General features: G+C 39.5%; 1 protein-coding gene across 2 annotated transcripts in view; it reads left to right on the top strand.

Annotated features, from left to right (window-relative positions):
- The window catches only part of LOC119899267, a 29,207-nt gene extending 10,073 nt beyond the window's left edge, over positions 1-19,134 (top strand). The window contains exons 2-6 of one of the 2 annotated variants that reach the window (XR_005443765.1): positions 12,199-12,272; positions 14,783-14,980; positions 15,114-15,195; positions 15,499-15,837; positions 16,753-19,134. Coding sequence is in view for 1 of the 2 variants with exons in the window: in XM_038713798.1 (XP_038569726.1) it covers positions 15,135-15,195; positions 15,499-15,837; positions 16,753-17,168 (816 nt within the window). In the remaining variant the exon portion in view is untranslated. Of the gene's footprint in view, positions 1-12,198; positions 12,273-14,715; positions 14,981-15,113; positions 15,196-15,498; positions 15,838-16,752 lie in introns of those variants that run through there. The other variant, XM_038713798.1, reaches the window with a different exon arrangement.
- Positions 19,135-23,540: the final 4,406 nt, after the last annotated feature.

The following is a 23,540-nucleotide window of genomic DNA, read 5'->3' as shown; positions in this document are numbered from 1 at the left end:
TGGACTAAACGACTACAGACACGTCGCCCTGACCTCTGTGGTTATGAAGTCCATTGAACGCCTTGTGTTGTCCCACCTAAAATCCATTACAGACCCTCTCCTGGACCCCCTGCAGTTCGCCTACAGAGCCAACAGGTCTGTAGATGATGGCCCTTCACTACATCCTCCAGCACCTGGACTCCCCAGGAACCTACGCCAGGATCCTGTTTGTGGATTTCAGCTCTGCTTTTAACACCATCATCCCGGCCCTGCTGCAGGAAAAGCTCTCTCAGCTGAACGTGCCTGACTCCACCTGCAGGTGGATCACTGACTTCCTGACGGACAGGAAGCAGCACGTGAAGCTGGGAAAACATGTCTCTGATCCCAGGACCATCAGCACCGGTTCCCCTCAAGGCTGCATTCTCTCCCCTCTGCTCTTCTCCCTGTATACCAACACCTGCTCCAGTCACCAGTGTGTCAAGCTCCTGAAGTTTGCGGATGACACCACCCTCATTGGGCTCATCTCAGGTGGGGATGAGTCCATGTACAGGTGGGAGAGCGACCATCTGGTGACCTGGTGCAGCCAGAACAGTCTGGAGCTGGTCGTGGACTTCAGGAAGAGCCCAGCCCCACCCTCCCCCATCATCCTGTGTGACTCCCCAGTCTCCACTGTGGACTGCTTCCGCTTCCTGGGCACCATCATCTCCCAGGACCTCAAGTGGGAGCTGAACATCACCTCCCTCACCAAGAAGGCCCAGCAGAGGATGTACTTCCTGCGGCAGCTGAAGAAGTTCAGCCTGCCAAAGACAATGATGGTGCACTTCTACACCGCCATCATTGAGTCCATCCTCACCTCCTCCATCACCATCTGGTACGCTGCTGCCACTGCCAGGGACAAGGGCAGGCTGCAGCGCATCATTCGCTCTACGGAGAAGGTGATTGGCTGCAATCTTCCTTCTCTTCTGGACCTGTACTCCTCGAGGACTCTGAAGCGAGCAGGAAAGATTGCAGCTGACTCCTCCCATCCCGGACACAAACTGTTTCAGACTTTCCCCTCTGGCAGGAGGCTGCGGTCCATCAGGACCAAAACTTCTCGCTACAAAAACAGTTTCTTCCCGTCTGCAACTAGCCTCATTAACAAGGCCCGGGTCCCCTACTGACACTCCACAATTACAAATGATACAAATGTCTCTGCACATGTAAATATTGTTTCATCTCGTGTCGGGCACAGACCTGGCACGTCGCACATATTTGTTGTTGATTGTTGATCTTGTTGTATATTTTTATGTTGTCAGTTTATATATTTATATGTACACAGTATTCTCTTCCGTTGCGTTACTTCTGCACAGCACAGACCCAGAATAATGCTCATGTATATATCTGTAACGTTGTTCTTCCATTCCATATTTATTATATTTCTACATTTATTTATGTTGACTGAATGATTGTCTACGTGTAGCACCTTATCACCAAAGCAAATTCCTCTTATGTGTAAAACACTACTTCGCAATAAAGTTCCTTCTGATTCTGATTCTGATTCTGGATCTCAGCGGCCAGGAAGTCCACTTCCTCCTGAGAGTATAGACTGGCTTCCATTATGTCCAGGAAAACTGGTGGTATGCAGCTGAACTGAAGATAGTGGCCTTGTCTCAGAATGCTGTCCACCCAGCTTTTCAGCATGCAGTGACATAGCCATTCTGCATGGAAATGTGTACAGGTGAACAAAACGGTGGAGGTGGTGAATTCAGTGAGCAGTTTGCTGTGTGATGAAGAAAAAAGGATGCTGAGTCAGTAGGGACACTGCTGTTTATACGTCACGCACATATCGGTAGCAACGTCCTATTGGTCGGCTATGTGCAGAATAAAAATTTCAGTGGGCAAGTGCGTGTGTGTGATTGGAGGAGGTAGTATCCATAGAGTCCAGTAGAGGGCGGAGCCTGTGTGATATAGAACTAACTTAACACCAAGATTCTCGGCTGTCAAACAAAATCACACAGTTATCGAGAGTTACTGTTGGTTGATCAAACTGGTGTCTATGTTGAACAGGGAAAATGACTAGTATCTCAATTTTATCAGAATTTAGAAGCAGGAGCTTTTCACAGCAAACAAGGAGGCCTTTCAATTAATAATGTTGTAATGATCACCTTTACAGTCACATACAGCTGAGCATTCCATCACTGCTTATAAATTGTCCAAGAGGGGAAATATAAAGAGAGAACAGCATCGCCAAGAAGAGAGCCCTGAAGTACTCCATATTTGATGTAGAAAACACACATTAAATTGATTCTATAAAAGCAGATATTATTTGGGATTCAGTATATAAATATCACACTACCATTTGTGCAGAAGTAGCTGGAGATGAGGAATTAATTTTGTATCTAATCTCAATTATTTCTATCTCCAGCTGAAAATAAATAAACACAAATATTAGCTACAAAGACTACCACATGGCTGTTTTGGCTAAAGTGTAAATCCAGGATTGTGTTTATTGTTACTGATTAAATGAGAGAAATAAATTGCTTTAGCGGTGGACAGAGCACACTTGTAATTCAATATACAGTACATTGAATGCAAACTTACAGGTTGGATTTTCTTTTGGTAGAAAGATTGCAATTGAATCTAATGAAGATAAGAAATTGCTGTACACAAAGTTTGGAAATGTGTTTCCTTCCCTAGTGCAGCTTTACCCAGTGGACGGTGTGTGTATGTAGCTGTACTAAACTGAACAGCAGTACCCATTTAGTTTGCATTGCTATGTCAAGAGCATTAATATGTTATTTCCTTTTGGACAGACCTTAATGTCGTCAGCTGAATTAGTACCTCCCTATGGCCAGAGCTGCCAGCGCTCACACATTGACCATGAGACTCATGCAACTGACACTTTTCACATGCTCTCATGCCACACGTCCATCGAAAGTGTATACCTGATAACAGCACGAATCGGCTCAGCCTAGCTGATGGGATACCAGCGTATGCCGGGATAGTAATCAAGAGGACCCACCCTCGCGCTGTGAGTCGCAAACAGTTTGAGACTAGAGTGGTAAACTTACTGGTTTTACAATAGAAACATTTTAAGACTGACATTGAGATGGTGGCTATACAATCATTTAAAGTAAAAAGTTACAACATACCAGGTCTGTTTAAAGTAGATTTATTTATCATTTTACAACATGGTTGTATAATGCAATGAAGTTGAAGTTCACTTTTTACATTAGATGTGTGGATAAATAACAAGCCATAGAAATAAAAAATATTTTACATAGTGGAGTGTATTAAGGAGTCTCACAGCCTGAGGGAAGAAGCTGCTCGGAAGTCTACATACATAGTCATAATGTACTCCCCATAATAGAGAGTACTAGACACTGGACTTGAACATAAACAAAAGCAAACACATTATTTACCATGAAATAAAACTGTTAACAGTGTGTGACTTCTTAAAATGTATGAAACACAAGGATCAAATGTAACACCAAAAATCTTGGCTTAAGAAATCACACAGTTATATTGTTAGTTGGTGTATATGTTTGTTACATATTTTGATTTCTTAAATGTTGTGATTGAATTTGCAAACATCTGTTAATAGTGCCTTAAATAATGTACTAAATCTACGAGTCCTATTCCTCAAAGTACAGCTTACATCTCTAATTGAATTTCACAGCATGTGATGTTCAGTAGGGTTCCAGGTTAAACATGCAGAGAGTAAGACAACTTTTATTGATGAATATTGGCTGTTTGACAACTGCTGGATGGATTACCGTGCAATTGGTAGAGGCATTTGTGAACTTTGGCTGGACTTTTAATCTAACATCATCATCAGATCAAGATTTTAATTGGTCCAATATTTTGCTTTATGACCAACAACCTTCAAGTGCATTTGACATCGTCACTAACCCAACACTACATATAATTATAAAATCTATCATCATAAAGTGCTGACACCATCCTCATAAAAATAAACTATGTAATACTGTCACACACATCTCTTTCACTTTCAACATGATAAACCCTTTTGATAAAGTTTGTCAAAGACCTTTATTTTGACACTGACCTTAATCTTGAACGACATAATCATTACATTTACTTCACCACGTCTGCTACAGATTAAAAACAAATTTTACAGCCTCTCAGAGCTGCTAGCGTGGCTATAGACTCTTGTTAATGTATGGCTCCTCCTCCTGGTTCATCCTTTGTTTGTGATTATGTTGGGATGCAGACTCACCTTTGCCCAATTCAAGGTGAAGCACTAACAATTAATAAAGGGAACTGCATTATAAGCACCAGCATGTGGACATCTGTCTAAATGCAGATGTCTTTCGATTAAATTAAAAATAATTTCTCAATCGTAGATGGATGAGAGGATGAAATGTGTAGAGATCCCTGCGTGCTTCCAGTGTAATTACCATAATCATTTCCTTTTTGTAATTAAGGCAAACACACCCACTTTAAATCTCTAGCTGTGTGAAGTGGTTGTTTGAGTGTTGTTAATCATATAAGGGGGCATCTTTTTCACTGAGGCAAGTTGAACCACATTTAATCATCCTATCATAAAACACCTTTAGAAGCTAGAATCATATCTGGGAGTCCAGCCAAAATAAAGGATATGTTTAGGCCCAGTAATGCTGCAATAATACATCTGCAACTTCAAAGTGCAAGCAAACAGAGGAGACTAATCCTCTGTGTTAGCAAACATTGGCGTTAAGTTTTAGCGTGGCTGTACGTTTGCTAAGAAGGTAGGCCAGCTAGCCTGCATGCTCTGAGCCAGATTAGCTTCCTGATTCTGCAAAAACATGCCTCTGATCTCCTCAGAGCAGGCTTCAGAGTGATAAACTCTTCCTCAACATAAATTTGTCTTGCATCAAAGCTCCTGACAACACCACCGGGCTTACAGCAGGCATGGGATATGTATCCAGATATTCTATTTTACCCATTTACAGTCCAAACAAAAGATAACAAGGATCCCTGAGATGGTTGTTCCTTTAGAGATTAGAAAGAATTATGTCTCGGATAAATCTGATTATGAATGTGAATAAATTGCTTTACTGGTTATGTCTAAATATGACTCTTCTTAGACTTATAATATTCTACAGATTTTTGGAAGGTGAAAGTAACAAATTTAAAGTGTAGCCTCATATTGACCTCATTTGTTATCTTTCACATTTTGGCTTACTTGTTATAATATAATTCATGGAATCAGAAACTGGACAATTATAGAGATTAATGGTTATTTTGATGGTGGGAGTAAGCCTTGTTGTCACATATTGTGTGTTTAAAATGGCATGAACTTCCAGTGTTGTGCCCTTGTATAGACAGCAGTGGTGCAAACGCAGTCCTAGTGCCTTGTCAATCAGGTGTTTGTGTGTTTTTTGCTACTGCACTCAGGTTAAGTCAAAGGCTTAAAGACTTCACCCACAGTGCAACTCGATCTCTCATTGTTCGGTCAGAGATTGGAGTGTGTTATGCTACTCATTGCTAATGTAGCCTTGATCCGCTATCCTCAAGCAGAGTTGAGGGGTTGTTCAGGGGTACAGAGGTCTATTAAACTCACTTCTTTCCAACTCCACACCCCCAGATTATTTTCAAACTTGTGTTCTTTAAATTACCTCAACTGACAAAATTCAAGACAATTCATAAGGTTTTCCATTTCTCCCTCTGGAGCCATAAAAGGCTTTATAAAACTTTTTTTCACATACGCAGTGACTGAGTTCCCTTTGATCATACTGCCGTTGCCAACCACAGACATTCTGTGGAAAACATATTTTAAAAACGTTGTCATTTTGCCCAATATCAGTGTTCCGAGCCTTGCGGTAGGGTTGACTTTTAACCATTGAAAACAGTTTTTACTGATCTCTCCAATCTCAAATCCCTTAGATTTCTGTTCCTTCCAGCTGCAGCAGGCAGCTGCACTACAATCAAGATTATTCAATTGCATCATTTTGAAGCTCATAACAGCCTGTAAATTATGGTGAGATTGATTGAGGCCACTGATGGCAAAGCACAATGCTCCTTAATACCTCAATGTTCATGTAGTAGCTGCAGCTTTTTGTAACCACTGAAGGGTAATTTCTGCTACAGTACCTCAATATAATGACAGGCCACTTCTAACAGTGATGTTGTGTCCTTTCAAATGTGTTAAAAGAAATTACATTTAAAATCATATGATGCCAGAGAGCCAACCAATTATCTGCATTCATGGCTTGAAAACATCAAGAATATTTTTCATTGATCTGATGGCCTTTGTGGACTTTCCCACTGAAATGTGACATGATGATGAATATGTTGTGGTGTGTCAAAAACTTTAAAGCTTACAAACATTTTCTTTCTGGTCCGTCACTTGTCTGCACTTTGAAGTTGTTGCTCCTTTTCAAAGTCAGTTTCTGACCATCAAGAATAAAAGTTGGACCATAATGAATTGTTTGTGATACCAAATCTTCTTTCTATCACACTTATATCATTTGCATGGAAAATACATTAAAAAGATTATTGAAAACAAGCAAGAGAAAGAGCTTCTTAAATTGACAGATGTGGAATGTAGGAATTCTGTCGTGTTTAATGACTGTGAATGTGATGTTTTTGCTCTTCATCTTAAAAGACTGAGTGCAGCCTTTAGACCAGACTTAACTTCACAGGATCCTAAAATGAGCATGTCATTTCTGTTCAGTTTCGAAACCGAACACAACTTCACCCAAACCCGTCAGAATGGTTCATCTCATTCCAGCATGCTCTCATTCTGTACCCTCTATCAAACCTTCCAATAGACATTAACTGTGGGATAGTTGTCTTTATGGGCGAAATTGGGCTGGGTGGTGTGTTTATGAGTGCAGCCAAGCTTCCATATCTGCTCATAAATGTGATTCATGATTGTGTGTGATGGAGATGTCCTCAAAAGTTTCAGGGCTCAGACAGAGGGCACAGAGAGAGAGGGTGGGGAGGGACAGAAGGGGAATCATATCAGGTGTTGCCGTGGTCTGTGCAAGGCTGTTAGCAGAGAACAGTCTGGAGTTCAGGTTTATGGGTAAACTGGATAGCAGATATCATTGACCTGAACATGCTGGATGTGTCACTCTATCTCCTGGTGGCTCATAAAGTGAGTGGATAATGGTCTCTTCTTTAAGAATGTAATAATTTACATGAGTGTTTCAAGTTCTGAGTGATAGTCAGCATATGTGTCTGTTTGTTGGTGCAAGCATGTCTTAACAGTTCAGGTGTGAAAACACAAGTTTTTCATTTTCTTTAAAAAAATATTTAGCGAGCTGGCTTTACTATCTTTACTATATCTATAGGTAGGCTAGTTCCATAGCTTTGTGGCATAATTGACAAAGGCTGAATCCCTGATTTTCTTTCAAATGTTTCTGGGAACCTCCAATAAACCAGCAGCAGATGATTGCAGTGTTTTTGAAGGCAAGTAGCAAACAAGGGAGTTAGCAATGTAGCTTGGTCCTAGCACATTAAGTGATTTGTGTATAAGGAGAAGGACCTTAAATCAATTCAAAATGTCCCTGAACGCTGCTGATTTTATCTGACATAGCTGGCTGAGTCACATTCCAGATGCAGGTAAATAGAATTAGCTTGTTCTGAAATTCATCCATGTTCACTCACACTTTCAATTCAAAATTCTTATTAAGTAAGCTGAGAAGTCCTGTTTCTCACAGTGTGTATAAACTCAGTTTGACAGGAATGAGCATGCAGTGTACTTCTAGTCTTTTCAAACCTTTGTCCTTAAAAAACACCACAGCTAAAGTCGACAATCATTACCCTGCAGCAATCCACTGAGGCGCTCCTGTGACAGTTTGGGGAAAATTGGCTCAATTTTGTTTTTTTGAGCGGTGAGTCACTTGCTACCTGTACACAGCCACTTCAACAAGAAAACTCATTTTTTGCTCGAGCTGCTTTGCTTTTTTGCTCACAAAACAAATTCTGTACAATTTGGGGACTTGCTCCTGTGCTCCTCTGACTTACAGCTCTTCAGGAGGAGAGGGGTTGATTTTATCCTGCCATTTTCTAGAAGTCACTAGTCACCACTAATGGCTATACTAAGCACTACAACCATACCGCTTATGGCTGGAATAAGCAGTCAAAAAATGTTGAGAAGGGAGGGCAAGTAGAAAAGCTGAAAGGGCGGGAAAGGGTATAATGTGGTTATTGAGAGTGTATTTAATAGACCTGCTTAGCAAGCTGTCCTCTTTCTACACACATTGTAACTCGTTCTTCAAGATTTGACTGGAAAGTAATACACTTCAACTTGTTGCACTAAGAAGTAGAAAGGAAGGACAAGTGAGAAACCAAAAGATACTTAACCTCACCCAGAAAACACTGAGCACTTGTGTGTTTATAATTAATTTTCCTTTCGTCTTGTCCAAATCCTCCATGAATAATGTACTGTATATTTATATAAGGATTCCCTTTGTAAAACGGAAAACAAATGCACAAGCAAACACAGTAGTGAATGATATTATAAATGCTTTCCTCTCCTTTGTCTGTTTAAGTGATTCACCCCCTGTTCAGGAACTCATCCTCTAGGAATTTCTGAACAAGCTAAATATTGTGCAGATTTTTATGTCAATAAGTAATGTAATCCATATCATATCTTGGACTGCAATAAAAATGGGAGGCACACGGGTAAACTCAATAACAAAGTGATTTATTTGTAACAGAATAAGCAAAACCACAACAAAAGCTTTAAGACGAGGAAGTTCAAACAACTACTGCTCTGGCTTATATACATGGGGCTCACTGGGCCCAGGTGTGTTCCATGCAGCTGATAACCTGGTAATCAGGTCTGCAGCCCAGAAAACAAAAAGCAAGTCAACAACAGTGTGAACCAAGCAGCGGGGCTGTCACCTTTAAGGAAAAAAAAACTGAGATTATGTTCCTATTTGTATTAGTTGTCATCTCTGAGTCTTTAAACCTAATACAAAGTTGTTAGCCACAGCTGGCTGTTTGTATGTAAAGATTGTACAGCCTATTAAAAATTATGTATATTTTATTTTTATTATAATTATTTGTCCATAACATTTTTTGACTGACTGAAAAGAGAACTAGATATGTTTCTTCGAACATAAAACATGGAGGCTTCAGTTCAGCTACCCCTAATGCAGCAAACATTTAAAATGGAAACTTGCAGCAGTATACAACATATTTTAACTGAGATTCTTATTGAACTTTTAGAGTTTAGTGCCAGCACGGCTTATATTCTTTAAATCTCGTTGCGGCTGAGCTTTAGTGGAGCTCTGGGGGGTTTAACAGCTAAAGTCTTCAACAGGAATTATATACACAGGAATTATTGGTGCTGCTTGTACCATCATCTTCAAGACTGTGATGCAATGGAAGTTCAACGGCTCCTGTAATGCAATAATCTTAAACATGTTTCCATTTCTGTATTTTAAAAACCTCACAACTTCTGTTTGGTGCTATCTTATTCTATAAAAAAATTTATGCACTGAGGTACATAATTGCTGTGTTTTGTATTGGTCGTAATTAGAATATTAGCCAATGTTTCAAATCATTGAAATATTAGCTATTGAAGCCACAGATGATTCATCTAACATAAGTGACACCCAGAAAAGGTCACATAAATAATTCTATATTTTGAGCTTGGTGACACTGCATCTTTGATATCATCCAGGCCCTGTGGAAAAAAGTTTCTATGAGTGTGACAACTTTTTCAAAATTTAATCTTCACCAATCGCCAGACTTTCTACAACTAAATCTACCTGACTAATAACCGTAGCAACAGGTCCAGAGAGCGATTTAAACTCAGCTGGACTCTCTTGAGAGCAGAATTACTGTCAAACTTTATTTACCAGATGCTGAACAACTGCATCCGTTTAATAGACCTACTGCAAATCATGTTAAAGCCCCAGATAAAACTCATTATGGGTAATCTGGTCCCCACAGCAATAAAGTACAGGATAACACTCAACATGCCATGCAACATGCTGTCATGCAGGGCAGGAAGGGTCTGAGAGTGTGATACTATGGTTTTTCCTGTTATATGAGACAGTGAATTTCAGCAGAACATTTATATTTGTCTATTTCACATGTGTGTGGATGTGTGCACTCGTAGCCAAAAAGAGATTATAGACAGGGAAAAATATGAACCTGCTCCAGGGCTGCAGATCCCCACTAGCCCAAAAGCCCCTGGTTTCCTTGGTGTCATTTAGTATGTTTAACTGCAATATGAAAATGTTTGCCAGGAAAATGGTCTATTTTTAATAGCATTATTGCACTCACCAAGTTAATTTCTGAGATCTGGGAAAGCAGAACCATCAGAGAAGTCAGATACTGTAGGGCAAGGAATAGGAATGATCCAATCCTGGTGACTTTTTTAATTGGTTCTGTAATTTAATAATAATTTCCTAGGAAATGTAATGAGAATAATAGTTATTATTAAATATTAATTTAATATGCATTAATTACTGTATGCTTTATTTCCATATATGTGTAATTGAATGCTTGCTTCCTGACAACATTTTACATTTTTCAATTTCAGTTGACCTGCTGTGCACTTACTCAAACACTGTCTACATGTTGGTCTTCTAATTTTAATAAATTAGAATTGATTAACTCTTTACTATTTCCCTATAATTAGTACCAGGACACTTCATAGATTTTTAGATTTTTTTAGAATTATTCAGAAATTACGGACCTGTGGAGTAATGCTTTCCTAAATCAAGTTTGATTGGCCAATCTTGGGTGACACAGCAAACATTATAATTATTACTCAACTGTATGTTAAATACAGTTTTCCACTCTAAATTAAGTTCATTTAGATAATGTGGCTAAACTGTGGGGTTGTTTACAACCTACCCCCTCATCTGAGGGCTTGTGTCTCTTGCCCTGTTGGAATTCTGTCTGTTTCCAGATCTCAGTAATTTCTGTACTTCACTGAGTTTCAATCTTGACAGAGGTGATGGACCCCCAATTTGTTTAAACTGGAGGCCCTGTCTGGCTCTATAAAAATGGTTCTGTGTAATTTGCAGTGAGTCATGTCAGTAAGCCAGGTGAAACAATACGAGGACCATGAAACTGAAACAGCTAAAGGGAATTCAGTCATTCTCATTATTTACACCTGTGTTTTTCCTACTGTGAATGTCTTCTGTGAAAAAGGCCTATTACAGTCATCACCTGACTTCCACACCCACCTGTATACAAAGCCTTTCTGTTATGCCTGTTGGCCAATCCCTCTTTCTTTGTTTGCCTATTTGGACTGACTACCTGCAAAACAGAGCCTGATACACAGCAAACCAGGAGGCTGGTAGTTTTCCAGCACAGGAGTACTGGTTGACAAGGGTCAGGGTTCATACAAAAAAAGATAATGGGGATTATGGTAATGTTGGCAGCTATAGTAAAAACAATGTACAAATGATGATCAACATTTCAGCAATAAAACTAGCAGCCAGAATTTGAGAAGCAGGATGAATGACTCAGCCAATAGATGACTAAGCAGTGAAAGCATTGACATTATTCTGTAGTGGCTGATAATGCAATAGACTTAAGAGAACCACAAGGGTCACGAGTGTGATAAGGGCCAGATTGTGGATTCAAGATGTAATATTTGTGCAATAGCTGACAATAGCTCATGTGCTATGTGCTCATAAAAGCCAGGACAGGGCAAAAGACAACACCATATAATTAGATAATAAAAGAAAAACATATGATGCAATACAGCAGCAAATGCACAAAGTGTGACTAAATAAACTGGAGCTTTGCTAAAGTGCTAAACAGTTCAGACTGTTAAGAGCAGAGGCATAGGTGCTATTCTCCCTGATGGGAAGGGTTCACAGTGATGGAGAGACACTGATAGTTCAGAGCAGATTTCAGGTCTGCACAGCCGCAACACTGAGTGAAGCCTACAGGCTCACTGGAGAGTGTCAGGTAGATAACCTCTTCAGAAAAGTCAGCCACTTCTAAAGGTGTATCAGTTTGTCTGCTTGGCTTGTGGGAATGGTACTGATGAGACAAGTCTACCTATAATTCCATTGCTTAGATTTACTGTCAAGATGAGGACCAAGGGTTAACATGAATGCTATTTTGTTGTGCTGTTCCAAGTAGCCATACTGTATTTGGGTCCTAACTACCAAAGCTACAGCAGGAAGAAGAATTCATTACATTAGGCACATGCATATATTATGTGCATTTATAATGTACTAATACAGAATCGTTATAACACTGGCAGTAATAGATCAGGAGACTAATGCAGTATTTTTTTCCGAATTTCAGTAAAATGAAGAAAATGGTCAAGAGATTCAGAACACTTTATCTACGTGTAGCTGCACAGATTCTGCCATAACAAGGTACGTGAAGCTCCTCACCAGACAGACTACAGCATCAGCCATTAAAATGCTTTAAAACGACTGATGCTTATGTTTTAATAAGAAGCAACATCTCGTGGCCATGTAAATTATGAGTGTGACATTATTGTAGCACTGCAAAGCCTCTTGTGTATGACATTTAAAGTGTCTGACGGTTTCACAACCCGCTGTCCTACCAAAATGTTGGTTTCTTTTAATTCTCTTAACTAACATTAGAAACCCTATTCCTGTTTTTTTTGTTTTAATCATTTTTGACATTTGAGGTACACATTTAAGAGTTGATTAAGATCACAATCACAACCTAACCTTAAACAAGTTGTACTTGCCTAAATTTAAAAGAAAAATCCATTGATTTAGCATTGCACTTCTATAACATTGTCACTCATGATGGACAGTTTAAAGAAAAGTATCAAAATCGACGCAGCCAAACCAGATAATTGTCTTTTTTTATTCTACACATTCTTCTTCCTTGTCAATATCTGGTACCTACTTTACCCACAAAGCAACTCACCCACCTACAGTTCAGCTCCTCTGCATCGGCACAATTGCTGTGACTTGCTGAAATAAGTGGAGGCCTCATTACTTCATGCTTTTTGTCTGAACCCAGACAGCAAGATGCTGCTTCCATTTGGAGGGAGGAAAAGATAATTACACATGGTAACTCTATCTCACATCCACAGCCCTCTAATTGGGCTGTAGGATTTCTTCACCTTGGTGCATTCAAATTCCCTTGTGTTGTACAACAACAATAACCGTCAGCAGGGGTCCTTTAAACCTGATATCTTCCTTCACATTTAATTCTTGTTACTGATGTCAATGCAAATAACCCCATGTAGCCATGTACAAGTTAAGAAAAGCAGCTACAATCCGTTTATCTTCCATTATTCTGTGATTGGAACAGAGTTATGAAACCAGAGTAAAAAAGGTTTACACTGAAGAAGAACATATGGTTAACAAACCTGCCCTGGAATGATTCCTTGATACACAACATTTATACTCATTTTCACAGTTGAAAGCTGCTCAAGTTTCTCTTGTCGTAAATGAGATCTTATTGGCAGGAACTGCTCTGCTCCTTGTCGCCCCTTGTCTCCCAGTGCTCATTGAAGTAAATTACTTTGCCTCTGCCGCACTCTGGACAAGCAGCTTTCTAATTAACACTCATTCTGTAAGTGTCCAAATAAGAGCCACCGAAAATCAATGCTTATGCTTATGACTGGAAAAGTTGTTGTGTAGATGCATATGAGACTGGCATCACTTTAGAAATAAAAAAAAATGAAAGACGTTAGCCATAAAATGTTGTGCCATTACTTAATTAAACAAAAATCTATTAGTTTAGTATCGGATATATTTGTCTATATTGATTTTGCTTTCTATCATTTTATATTTTCACACAAAATCACACATTTACATGAACCCTATTGTTCATTGACACTGAAGGGTTACAGTGGGGCACAAGATGGCATACTTGATGTAGTTTATTCCCCTCAGCTCATCAACCTGATGAAGCAGTGTAAACACAGAATCCCTAGGATCCTCAGTGACATCTAGCTGAAAGTGAGCTACTTTCTAGAGATAAAAATGTAGCAATGGACAGTTTTCAAAATAAGTGTCACTGAATGCAATGGCATAGCTCTAATTGGTTTTTGGACAATGATGAAGTTCTGCACCAGGGAGTCATAAGCAACTGACAATAGTTGTTAGTCGTTGGGTCTCCTCCTGGTATTTGCAGAAAGAAGAAATAAATCATTAGCCTTTGATAAACACATAAGAAGGTGGCATGTATGGACATTAGAGCTGCATTTAGCACGATTTTCAGTGAAACATACAGCTTCCCTATCACCAGGGGCACATCAGGGACACATTCTCCCTATTTTCCAAAATTTAACTCTGGTGTCTCATAGAGGTCACCCAAAGGGATCAGCGAAACAAAGTGGTCTCCTAAACAGCTTTCAAGAAGAAACCTTTACAGTAAAACAAAGGGGGGCACTTGAAGTAAAGTATAGATATATGTTTCTTTCTTTTGAAGATTTGTCAACGGTGCAGGCAATTACTTTTTTAAATTAAATTTAAAGTATATTTGAAATAGAAATAAAACTGGATACATATGATCAAAGTAAAATAAAATCAATGAAAAGCAACATTTTTTATAGTGGTTTAGGAGACCACTTTGACTCTATTTGTTTGGTGTTGATATGAGTGTGCTGTGTGAAGGTCATTACTAAAATCTATGCCGCTGCTTCCCATGAAGTGACTAAGTGAGAGGGACTTTTTGGTAAATAATAGATACAAGGGTTTCCCCTTTGGCTATTCCATGGAGTCTGGACAACATCAGATAGTGATGACTTCATGGCAAAAGTCTATATGAAAGTGGAGTGAAATTAAATGACACAGCAGTACACTGTTGCAACACATCAAAGGAAGTCATACAAGTCTCTTCTTGTGGCAGCTTGTACAGCTTCATGAATAGGCTCTCACTCTCCGTCTGTCTACAGAATTATGAAGGAGAATATCCAGGAGGCTTATCACTGTGTAGGGTGTGTGCTGGAACGCGGAGAACGATAAGGAAGTGTGCAATCATTAACGTTCTGCACTTAAGGGCAGGTCTGAAGGACGATAAATATACAAAAAGCACAATAAGGAATCAGAATCTACAAGCACTTGAGCTGAGGAGAAGATCCAGTCGTCCTGAGGTCAGTTTTGCACTTTTTTAAATCTGGGGGATCATTCAGCCTGCTAATCTTAAGGTTTCAATCTGTCTGCCCAAAAAATTGTAGTGTTTATATATTGAGATCTGTTTTAATCAGATTCTTCTCCATGTCACAGTGAAATGCAACAGAGGTGACAATGGGGTTCACGGCATTGCACATTCACTGTCTTCTAACTGCATTCACTCTCACGACACAAGGTATGTGAAACTTGTTGAAAATTGTTTAAACTAATTTGTACAGTAGACATATTTCTAAAAAGGATATGTCTGTCACAAATACAAGTTGCAGAAACAAATCTTCATAATATGATCTGAGCAGGAGGAAAAAGCCTCTTTTTCTTTTGAAAGTTTAAAGGGAGACCAAGGTGTAATGTTCTAAAAGTGTGAGGTGTAACACTATGGTGGTCTTAATAATAATCCTAACTGTAAGATACAAATGAAGCAACAAGAAACTTTTGTTTCCATTGGATCTCAGTACAATATCTGTATCTTTGTCAACAGAGTTGGCGAAATTAAGTGTGAGTCCCAAGATCAGTGCAGAGTGTGGTCAACAGGTAACCCTAAACTGTGACGTGTCCTCATCTAGAAATGGACTATCAGTCATACATATGGGGTGGACCCACAACAAAACAACCTTATGTTCTGTGGACAGTGAAGGAACCATCACCACACACCACAGACATACTACAGATACAAGTGACTTCCATTGTGAGTATGAACACGGACAATTGTCCCTCATCTTTCAAAAAGTGCAGCCCCTGGAGAGTGGAAAGCGCTACACCTGCAAACTACACTCCAACCAGGGAGCTCCATATGGACATACAAGAGTGGAGTTAAAAGGTCAGTCTATTCTTTTTTAAACAACATTTGTAAAACTTCTGTCATCAGTGTACAAAACACTGGACTGCCCTTTTTAGTTACCTCATTTGCAGTGGTGGCATAAGTACATAAGTTAAGAGATTTTCAATGCTTGTTCTTCAGTATAAAATACACCAGTTAATAACATCCAAATTCTGAATATCTGAGCTTTCATATGCCTTAAAAAGGCTGTTGCTAGCATGTGAAACTACAACTGTTGTCGCACAGCACCTGTGCTACACGAGTCTTCGGAGTTGATGCTACGGTTTTTAGTAGTTCATGGGTCGCTATAGCTTAAAATAAAGTGATAGCTAGTTACAGTAAGTCAAATGATGAACGCTTGCCATAATATGACACCCTTCAAACTGTCCTGAATGAGCTGACTTGTTGGTGAATATTGTATCATGTCACCTGCATATTGTAGTGTGCACAGCTCATTTTAAGCATATGTACCAAGGGGCCCAGAAGTTACACTTGATGTATACAACAAGGGGCATGTGGGCCCTAGAGGTCAACTCACACTTTAAGCACTCATTGGCCCAGGGGCCCTACTGGTCAGCTCATAGTTAAACACCAATGGGTAAGCACCATATATTATAAACTCCACTTGCATTTTGTGTGTAAAATCTCAATTTACAAAGTAACTGGTTACAGAGGAATAAAATGTCCTTCTAAAGGTTGTGAGTGAAGTACAAGTACATTTGCAATTGCAGTACAGTATTCGAGTAAATATACCTAGTTACTTGCCACCACTGTTCCATTGCGATTGGTGTAGATTTGATAATGGAAATAACGTCGGTATGGTGGCTATGCTAAATGAGAACATTAAATTCCCAAATGTTTTGTGCATGAACTGCATTATTGAATTTTGAACTCTTCTTATGGTCTTCTTTGCAGAGTGTTGTGGGAGTTCTAAGGGTGTTTTGACAAGTGATGGTCCCGTCTGCACCTTCAACCATGTCCACCCAGATGGAGATGTGCACTGGTTTCATGGCTCCCACAATCTCTCAGATGGGTCTTACACTACTACTACTAAAAGTGTGGATGAAAAGGGTTGGCTGACTATCCATAGTTCCCTGAAGCGGAAAAGTTCAGATGTGCCATACAGCTGTTCCTTAAAGAGCACCACCTCTGGTAGATACATTTCGAGCACTTTGATTCAGAACCATGAATTCCTGGTGAGGGGAGCCGGAAAACAAGAAGCTACAGGCCTGGAGAGGAATGGAGTTGGATCACAGAGACCTATGAAGACAATTTTGTGTATTTCAATCTTACTTGCGGTCACATTAACAAAAATGGATTTGCCAAAGTAAATCCTTCATCATGGCGTGTGATAAATCATCAGGGTGAAGCGGTGATTAACATTAATTAGGAAAAATCCGGTACTGAGATTCATGTATTTTTTTATAAATCCAGGACAACAGCACTTCCAGTTAAGTGAGTCATCTTGCATGGTCCAAAGGTTTTCTATTCTGCCTTTTAGCATTGGCAAGTGAACAAGGAAATGACAGACTGTTGAGACGCTGATAATCATTGCACTGCATAAAATGCCTTTGTTGTTTTGTGACTGCTGTGTGAATGTACTCTTTCTGCAAGAACGCCATGAAAACAAAATCTGTCCACCTTGAACAGAATGAAAAGACCTCAAAAGATGGGTTCTGCCATGAATTCCCCTCAGAGACAGAGAAGCCTTTGTGAGAGAAATATCAAATAGCTGGACACAGGACCTCTCAGTCAGACTGTCTGTTGTTTGTGGATGGATGCTGCCCTCTGGTGAACTAGTTGTGATCAGTACGACATGCGGCTGCTGTGTAAGTAACTGTTTCACGGCCAGTGGACTGTCAAAATGGAGGGCAAATGGGTGCATTAAAAGGGTTGGTTTACCTAAAAAAAACATTTTTCACTTACCTGTAGTGGTATGTGGTATGTGGTCATGCAGACAGCTTTGGTTTCTGATAAGCCCTGGTACAATGGGGTGGAAATAGCAATTGTTTAATTGTAGAGACATGTTCCAATGAACAATGTCCACAATGAGGCCTGGATTATCCAGAGTCACTGGACACTGTTTCTGGAAAGAAATGTTCCTGTTCAATGCTTTCAGCACAAAAAATGAAATTCCATTCTCCTCAGTTTTATAGGTGTGGTTGCAGAATCTTGGAGATGAATATCTCAAACCTGGGCATATAAGAATAAGACCAAAAACTATCTGCATGGTTACACACCAGAGGTAAATGAGGAAATGTGGATTTTTTGTTGTGCACACACAAAGTCATAGGTATGTGCAAAACAGAATATTTTGTTGCTTTTCATTTTAGATCTGAACAATAGTCAGCGTCCACAGCAGGTATAGCTCGAAGATGGAGAAGAAACCCAGCTCCAAAGCTAAAACTATACTTTTATAACGCCTCAGTGGACCCTCTTCAGACAGGACATTTGAAAGCCATTTCAAGTCAAAATGACGCTTTGCTAATGGTGTCACTAAATCGGTGCCACGCATGGGGCAGGTTGAGCTTTTAACAACATGTTGCTGCGGCTAAGAGCCCACTAGGTAAACGAATGCAAGGTCACTTTGACTATTCTAGCCCACATGGATGCATCACACACACACACACACAAATATTGAGAACTTATTTGTGTCGTCTTTAATGTGTTTTGGAATAATGGTCTCTCAAAAGCATCATTTTGAGAAATGTTCCTACTGACTAATGACAAAATGATATATTCTACTTAATGCCTACCACGTATTTGGCACTGCAAAATTGAAGCAATTTACATAAATGGTATTCAAAATGGCTGTATTATATTTAATTAACTTCACAATCACAGTGTTGTGCTATAAAGGGAGCTGGTTGATTATCTATTTCATGATGACACTGATGTGCCTGAATGCTGCTTAAAGGCATGTTTTTATTTTTCATGTTCATGTTTCATGTTATACTACTAATGTCTCTTTCCTGTTGAATGCACAACAGAGGAAGTTTAAATGAATCACTGTAAATAGTTTGGGTTGTTAAAAGCAAGATGTTTCAATCATTGTGTTACTGCAATGTACCGAGTACCTGCATGTCTTTACAATTAGGAGAAACCAGTTAAAGGCACCAGATTTAGGCTCAACAGTGTAAACATGAGGAGACAACTTCTTTTGTCTTTTGTTTTGTTTTTACTTTTGCAGCTAACTTAATGTTTACAAAAAAATCTTAACTTACTTAATAATGTAATAACTGCTGTTGGCTGTCAAAATGGAGCATTTATAGGGAAATAAAGGACATTTCTGATTTAAATAGTGTGTAGTTGTTTTCTCTTTGTCAATAACAGACGGAGATAGACCTCATACCTCATTTGTATGTTGCAATACATACATGTAAATGTAATGTGTGCATCCTAAAGAAGTGAGCTAAAACAACTTTAAGAACTTGACATAAAAGACTGAATTGGAGTTATGGATATGGGACTTTCCCATCTTTTATTTATTTCAATGTCTTCAACATTCCTTAAAAAACATCTACAGCAATAACAATTCTGATAACTGAGGCATCTCAGAGGGTGAAGTGAACAAACAAAGCTCGGGCAAAATTTAAGCCAGGGATTACTTGATGGCAGAGATAGTGATATTTTTCCAAATGCTAATCTCGTTGTTTGATGTAGATGCAACATGGATGCAATTTAGGAGGCTTTAAGTTGTTCTGTAAAGACAAAATGAAGCTATACCTCTCTAGCTGAGCTTCAAAGTACATTCTTGACTTGACTTTCATTTATACATTGTGTAAAATCATCACTTCAAGATCAATTTAGTAGCTGTTCTTGAGAATTTGGTGATATTACAAGGCCTTCGTCCAGATGGAGTTTACTCAGTCGTCATGCAATTAAAAATGATCAAGCACACTGTGCTGATGAAGTTCCTGTGATATATTACTGAATGGACCTTGCGATGACACCGTTTGTCAACTGTACTTCAGCTTATGGCCCAAACATTCCAGTTAAAGAATATTTTCATAATCAGATTTACATCAGAGTGTCTTGGTTTCCAGTTATTACCGTAAAACTTCAATTAATAGCCCGGGCTTTTATTTGCTTCAATCACTGAACTCATACTGCCTATATATGGGACAGGCCTTTAATACCTTTTGCGTTTATTTGTCAAAACGTGTAGCCACACCAGTCCAGTAAAAGGGACCGGTGTTTAACTGGGACTAAGCTTTCAACTGAAGTTTTATGGTACTAAAACAACAAACTGCATTAGTGTCTCTCTCTCTGTACATGTTGTTGAAGCATGCACTTGTTACCACAAGAGGGAACACGTTCCACATTTAACAGTCTTCCTCTGGAAAAATAATGATTCGAAACTGTTTTACATATTGATGCGAGGCTGCAGTGTTCAAAAGGACCAAATTACTGATGAGTGAACTCAGAGAACATTTTCATTCTGCAACAAATGGTTTGTTTCATATTGAAGGCTGGTATTAGAACTGTCCAATACAATCCTATGTTACAATAAAGCATGTTATACCAGAATGATGTGTACAATTTACAAAGTGAAGAAACTATATTTCTTAATACCAAAGTGTGTTATGTTTGGATACCTAATCATCCCTAATATGATTATGGGGTAATAATTTCTGTTGATTTATTACCCGTACTGCCTTGTTACATCATCTCTCAGTGTTTGAAGTTTGCTACTGCAAGCACCTCATCTGGTCAAAGTACACAGCGGGGGGTGTTCACAGAGATTTGTGTGTGTGCAGGGGCTTCAATTCAAGTTCCCATGGTAACTGAGAGGTATCTTACTGTGTGCCCCTGGCTTCATCTCTCTCTCTCTCTCTCTCTCTCTCTCTCTCTCTCTCTCTCTCTCTCTCTCTCTCTCTCTCTCTCTCTCTCTCGCTCAATTATTCCAACCGGCTGTTATCTCCTCTCAGAGAGGCTTACATTAGCACCCTGACAGCCTGGTGGTCATTGGTCATGTGAGCGGCCGTAGATGGTTGGGGGTGTGTGTGTGTGCACAGATCAAGAGATGAGATAAGAAACTGACTGCCCGACAAACAGCGCGAGGATAGATGGGACAGAGAGGGAGAGAAAATACAGACGGATGGTGGAATGGAAAGAGGAGATAAAAGCCAGATTCTGTCAACAAACAGGAGATTTATTTGAAGCACTGATAGCTTGTTATCTAACATTATGGGAAATGGGAGTTGGCTTGGGATTAATTGCCCCAAGAGTTGATGTACACAGGGATCCTTGTTGTTGGTGACAGCTGTGGCACAGTTTCTGTAGATGTCCTCCTCATGTGTTTTTTCTGTCTCTTGGCAGTTCCATTTCCTGTACAACACAATTCTAATTATTGTTTATATCGCGCACATTCTGCTCACACACGTTATACATATTTTATAAGATGTTATAATAATGAAGTGTTAAATTCTCTGAAGACACTGATATTTGTTCCCAGCCCACCGCACTGCATGTATTCATTCAGTTCAGGATAGGAGCAAAGTCAGATTATTTACTAAAGTAAAAGCAGACAGAGATAGAACGTTTTATTAAAGAGTAAGAAATCTCACTTTGAAATCTCACAAGAGGAGAGTTGTTGCAGGAAAACGACAAAAACGTGAGTCAGTAAGGCACCTTACTCTTTAACTAAAACGTCTCTGGGATCATTTACATAATACTGTCAGGCACTTAGGATATAGGATTTATACTGTTGGGTAGGTTAATCTACTAAACAGGGAGGGTTGTCCATTAAGATTCACAAAAAGTAGCTATGCCAGGCTGTTTTCACACAAGCCATTGCAGCCCTTGCTGTCACGCTCATTAATGGCAGAAACTCCTTCTCACGGAAGGTACTGTCTGTCCTGCTTGCTGTAGCCTACTAAGCTTTTCCAGCATTTCGCCTTGTGCTGGCGATTCGGCGCGCAGACTGAGTGGGATTTCGTTTTAGTTACCATCATGCCATTTAGTTACAATCATATCTCAATAATAGCCTAATTTTTACGCATGACCCACGATGAAGATACAGAAAAATAGAAATCCATGGCAAAATATGATATTGTCAGTATTATTTTAGAGAGACCCAAAATTTCACAAATCCTGTTTTTCGGGGAGCTCAAGTCTTATTAAGAGGAGCAAAGCTTCCCCTGGCCTCCCTGTAGTTCGCACCCTGAGTATGGTACCTGAAAATTGTACAGTATGCTGAGTTACCTTCCCTCACTGAAAGCACCAACTTATTTTGACACAAAATAGCTACCACTATGTAAAGCAGCGGTGGCTCAAACACTGAACGCATTACTGTAAATATCCCTGTACATTCTGTACATATCTCAGGCAACAGCACAAGAGGTTTAATTAAACACTTCATCCCTCCTCTGAGTACAGAAGACCAGAGAATATCAGTGACTCAAACATTTCCACTGCTGCCACTGACTTCATGTTTTCATCCTCTAAATGTTTTCACAATGACAAGTCATCCATTTTGTGTACATTCAGTGTTGATTCATAGCTTGCTTTATATAACAGCTGTTGCTTTAGAGAGATCAATGCAGGAATAACCTGGGCGGGAAGACTGAGCTGCACGTCAGCTGCTTTCACAGCTTCGCTGAGTGGATGTGATCTTGTGTGGCTTGTACATTACAGCAGGAGAAATAGAAATGTTAAAAGGTATGAATAAGATTGAACATCAAGATACGCTGTTAAGGTATGTGGCAGAGCTGATTCCCCGGTTATTCGCAGCAGCTGGAGACCAGCAGCAAAGACTGTTATGTAAATGAAAGATGAACCTGTTCGTCTGAAGACACCACCTGTAGCCTCACATAATAAACCAAAATATTACAGCTAATGCTGAGATGCAGAATGCTTGAATACACACTGTTTATTAAGTATTCCTTTCAGGTGTCACAGGATGAAATATGAGTCAGTTTTCCTTCAGACAGACTGAGCTTGAAATTTGTTGGAATGTTTTTTTATTTGTGTAGATACAAATAAGGGTGACATATGACATCTAAGTCACTCGACGTCCATGGCCTAGTGCCCAAATGTGACAGTACACATTCTTGTCCATGTTCCTCCCAGTAAGTTATGTGAAACACTATATGGTGGAAGAGAACCACTGACTGAATAAAAGGACTCAAGTGAGTGATGATGCTACAGATAGTGTCTTTCAGGTTTTGTTCTCACTTAGCTGGTGCATTCATGCAGCTCACAGATAGCAGCCAGGTGTGTTTGTTTAGTTGCGTGTGTCGTAAAGGGAGTATTTTATGTAACTCTATGCAATCCTAGCCTTGGCTGTCTTGGGAGACCATAAGCTTCACCTTGCAAAACGATGAACAAAATTATCTCATCAGTACAAAGTCTGCTGCTTATCTACTACCCAACCATGTTCTCCTTCTATGTTGTCTGCCTCACTGTTCTCCTCCTGTGTTGTCACAAAATTTCAGAGGGACAGAGACAAACAGCCAGAGTAACTCACTGTCACTCCTGGCTGTGTGTGCACGGTGCGAGCTAAGGGAGCGATGCTGTGCTGCTGCCTGCAGAGCTGCAGACTGAGATTATTCTGAGCAGTATGCAGGGAATAAATTAGCACACAATATAAGAGACTTTTGTATATTTCTCACTTTCCCCCTGATGGTCAGAATAACTTAACACATTTGTCACTAGTCACTTTTTAGAAATAAAATCGCTTAGGGTTTGAAAACAGTCAG

Source organism: Micropterus salmoides, unplaced genomic scaffold (genome assembly GCF_014851395.1).
Source record: "Micropterus salmoides isolate LMB-PRFRI ecotype aquatic unplaced genomic scaffold, ASM1485139v1 Ms_hic_scaffold_12, whole genome shotgun sequence".
Lineage (NCBI taxonomy): Eukaryota > Metazoa > Chordata > Actinopteri > Centrarchiformes > Centrarchidae > Micropterus > Micropterus salmoides.
Note: the sequence above shows the minus strand (reverse complement) of the source record. Positions and strands in the feature narration are given on the sequence as shown.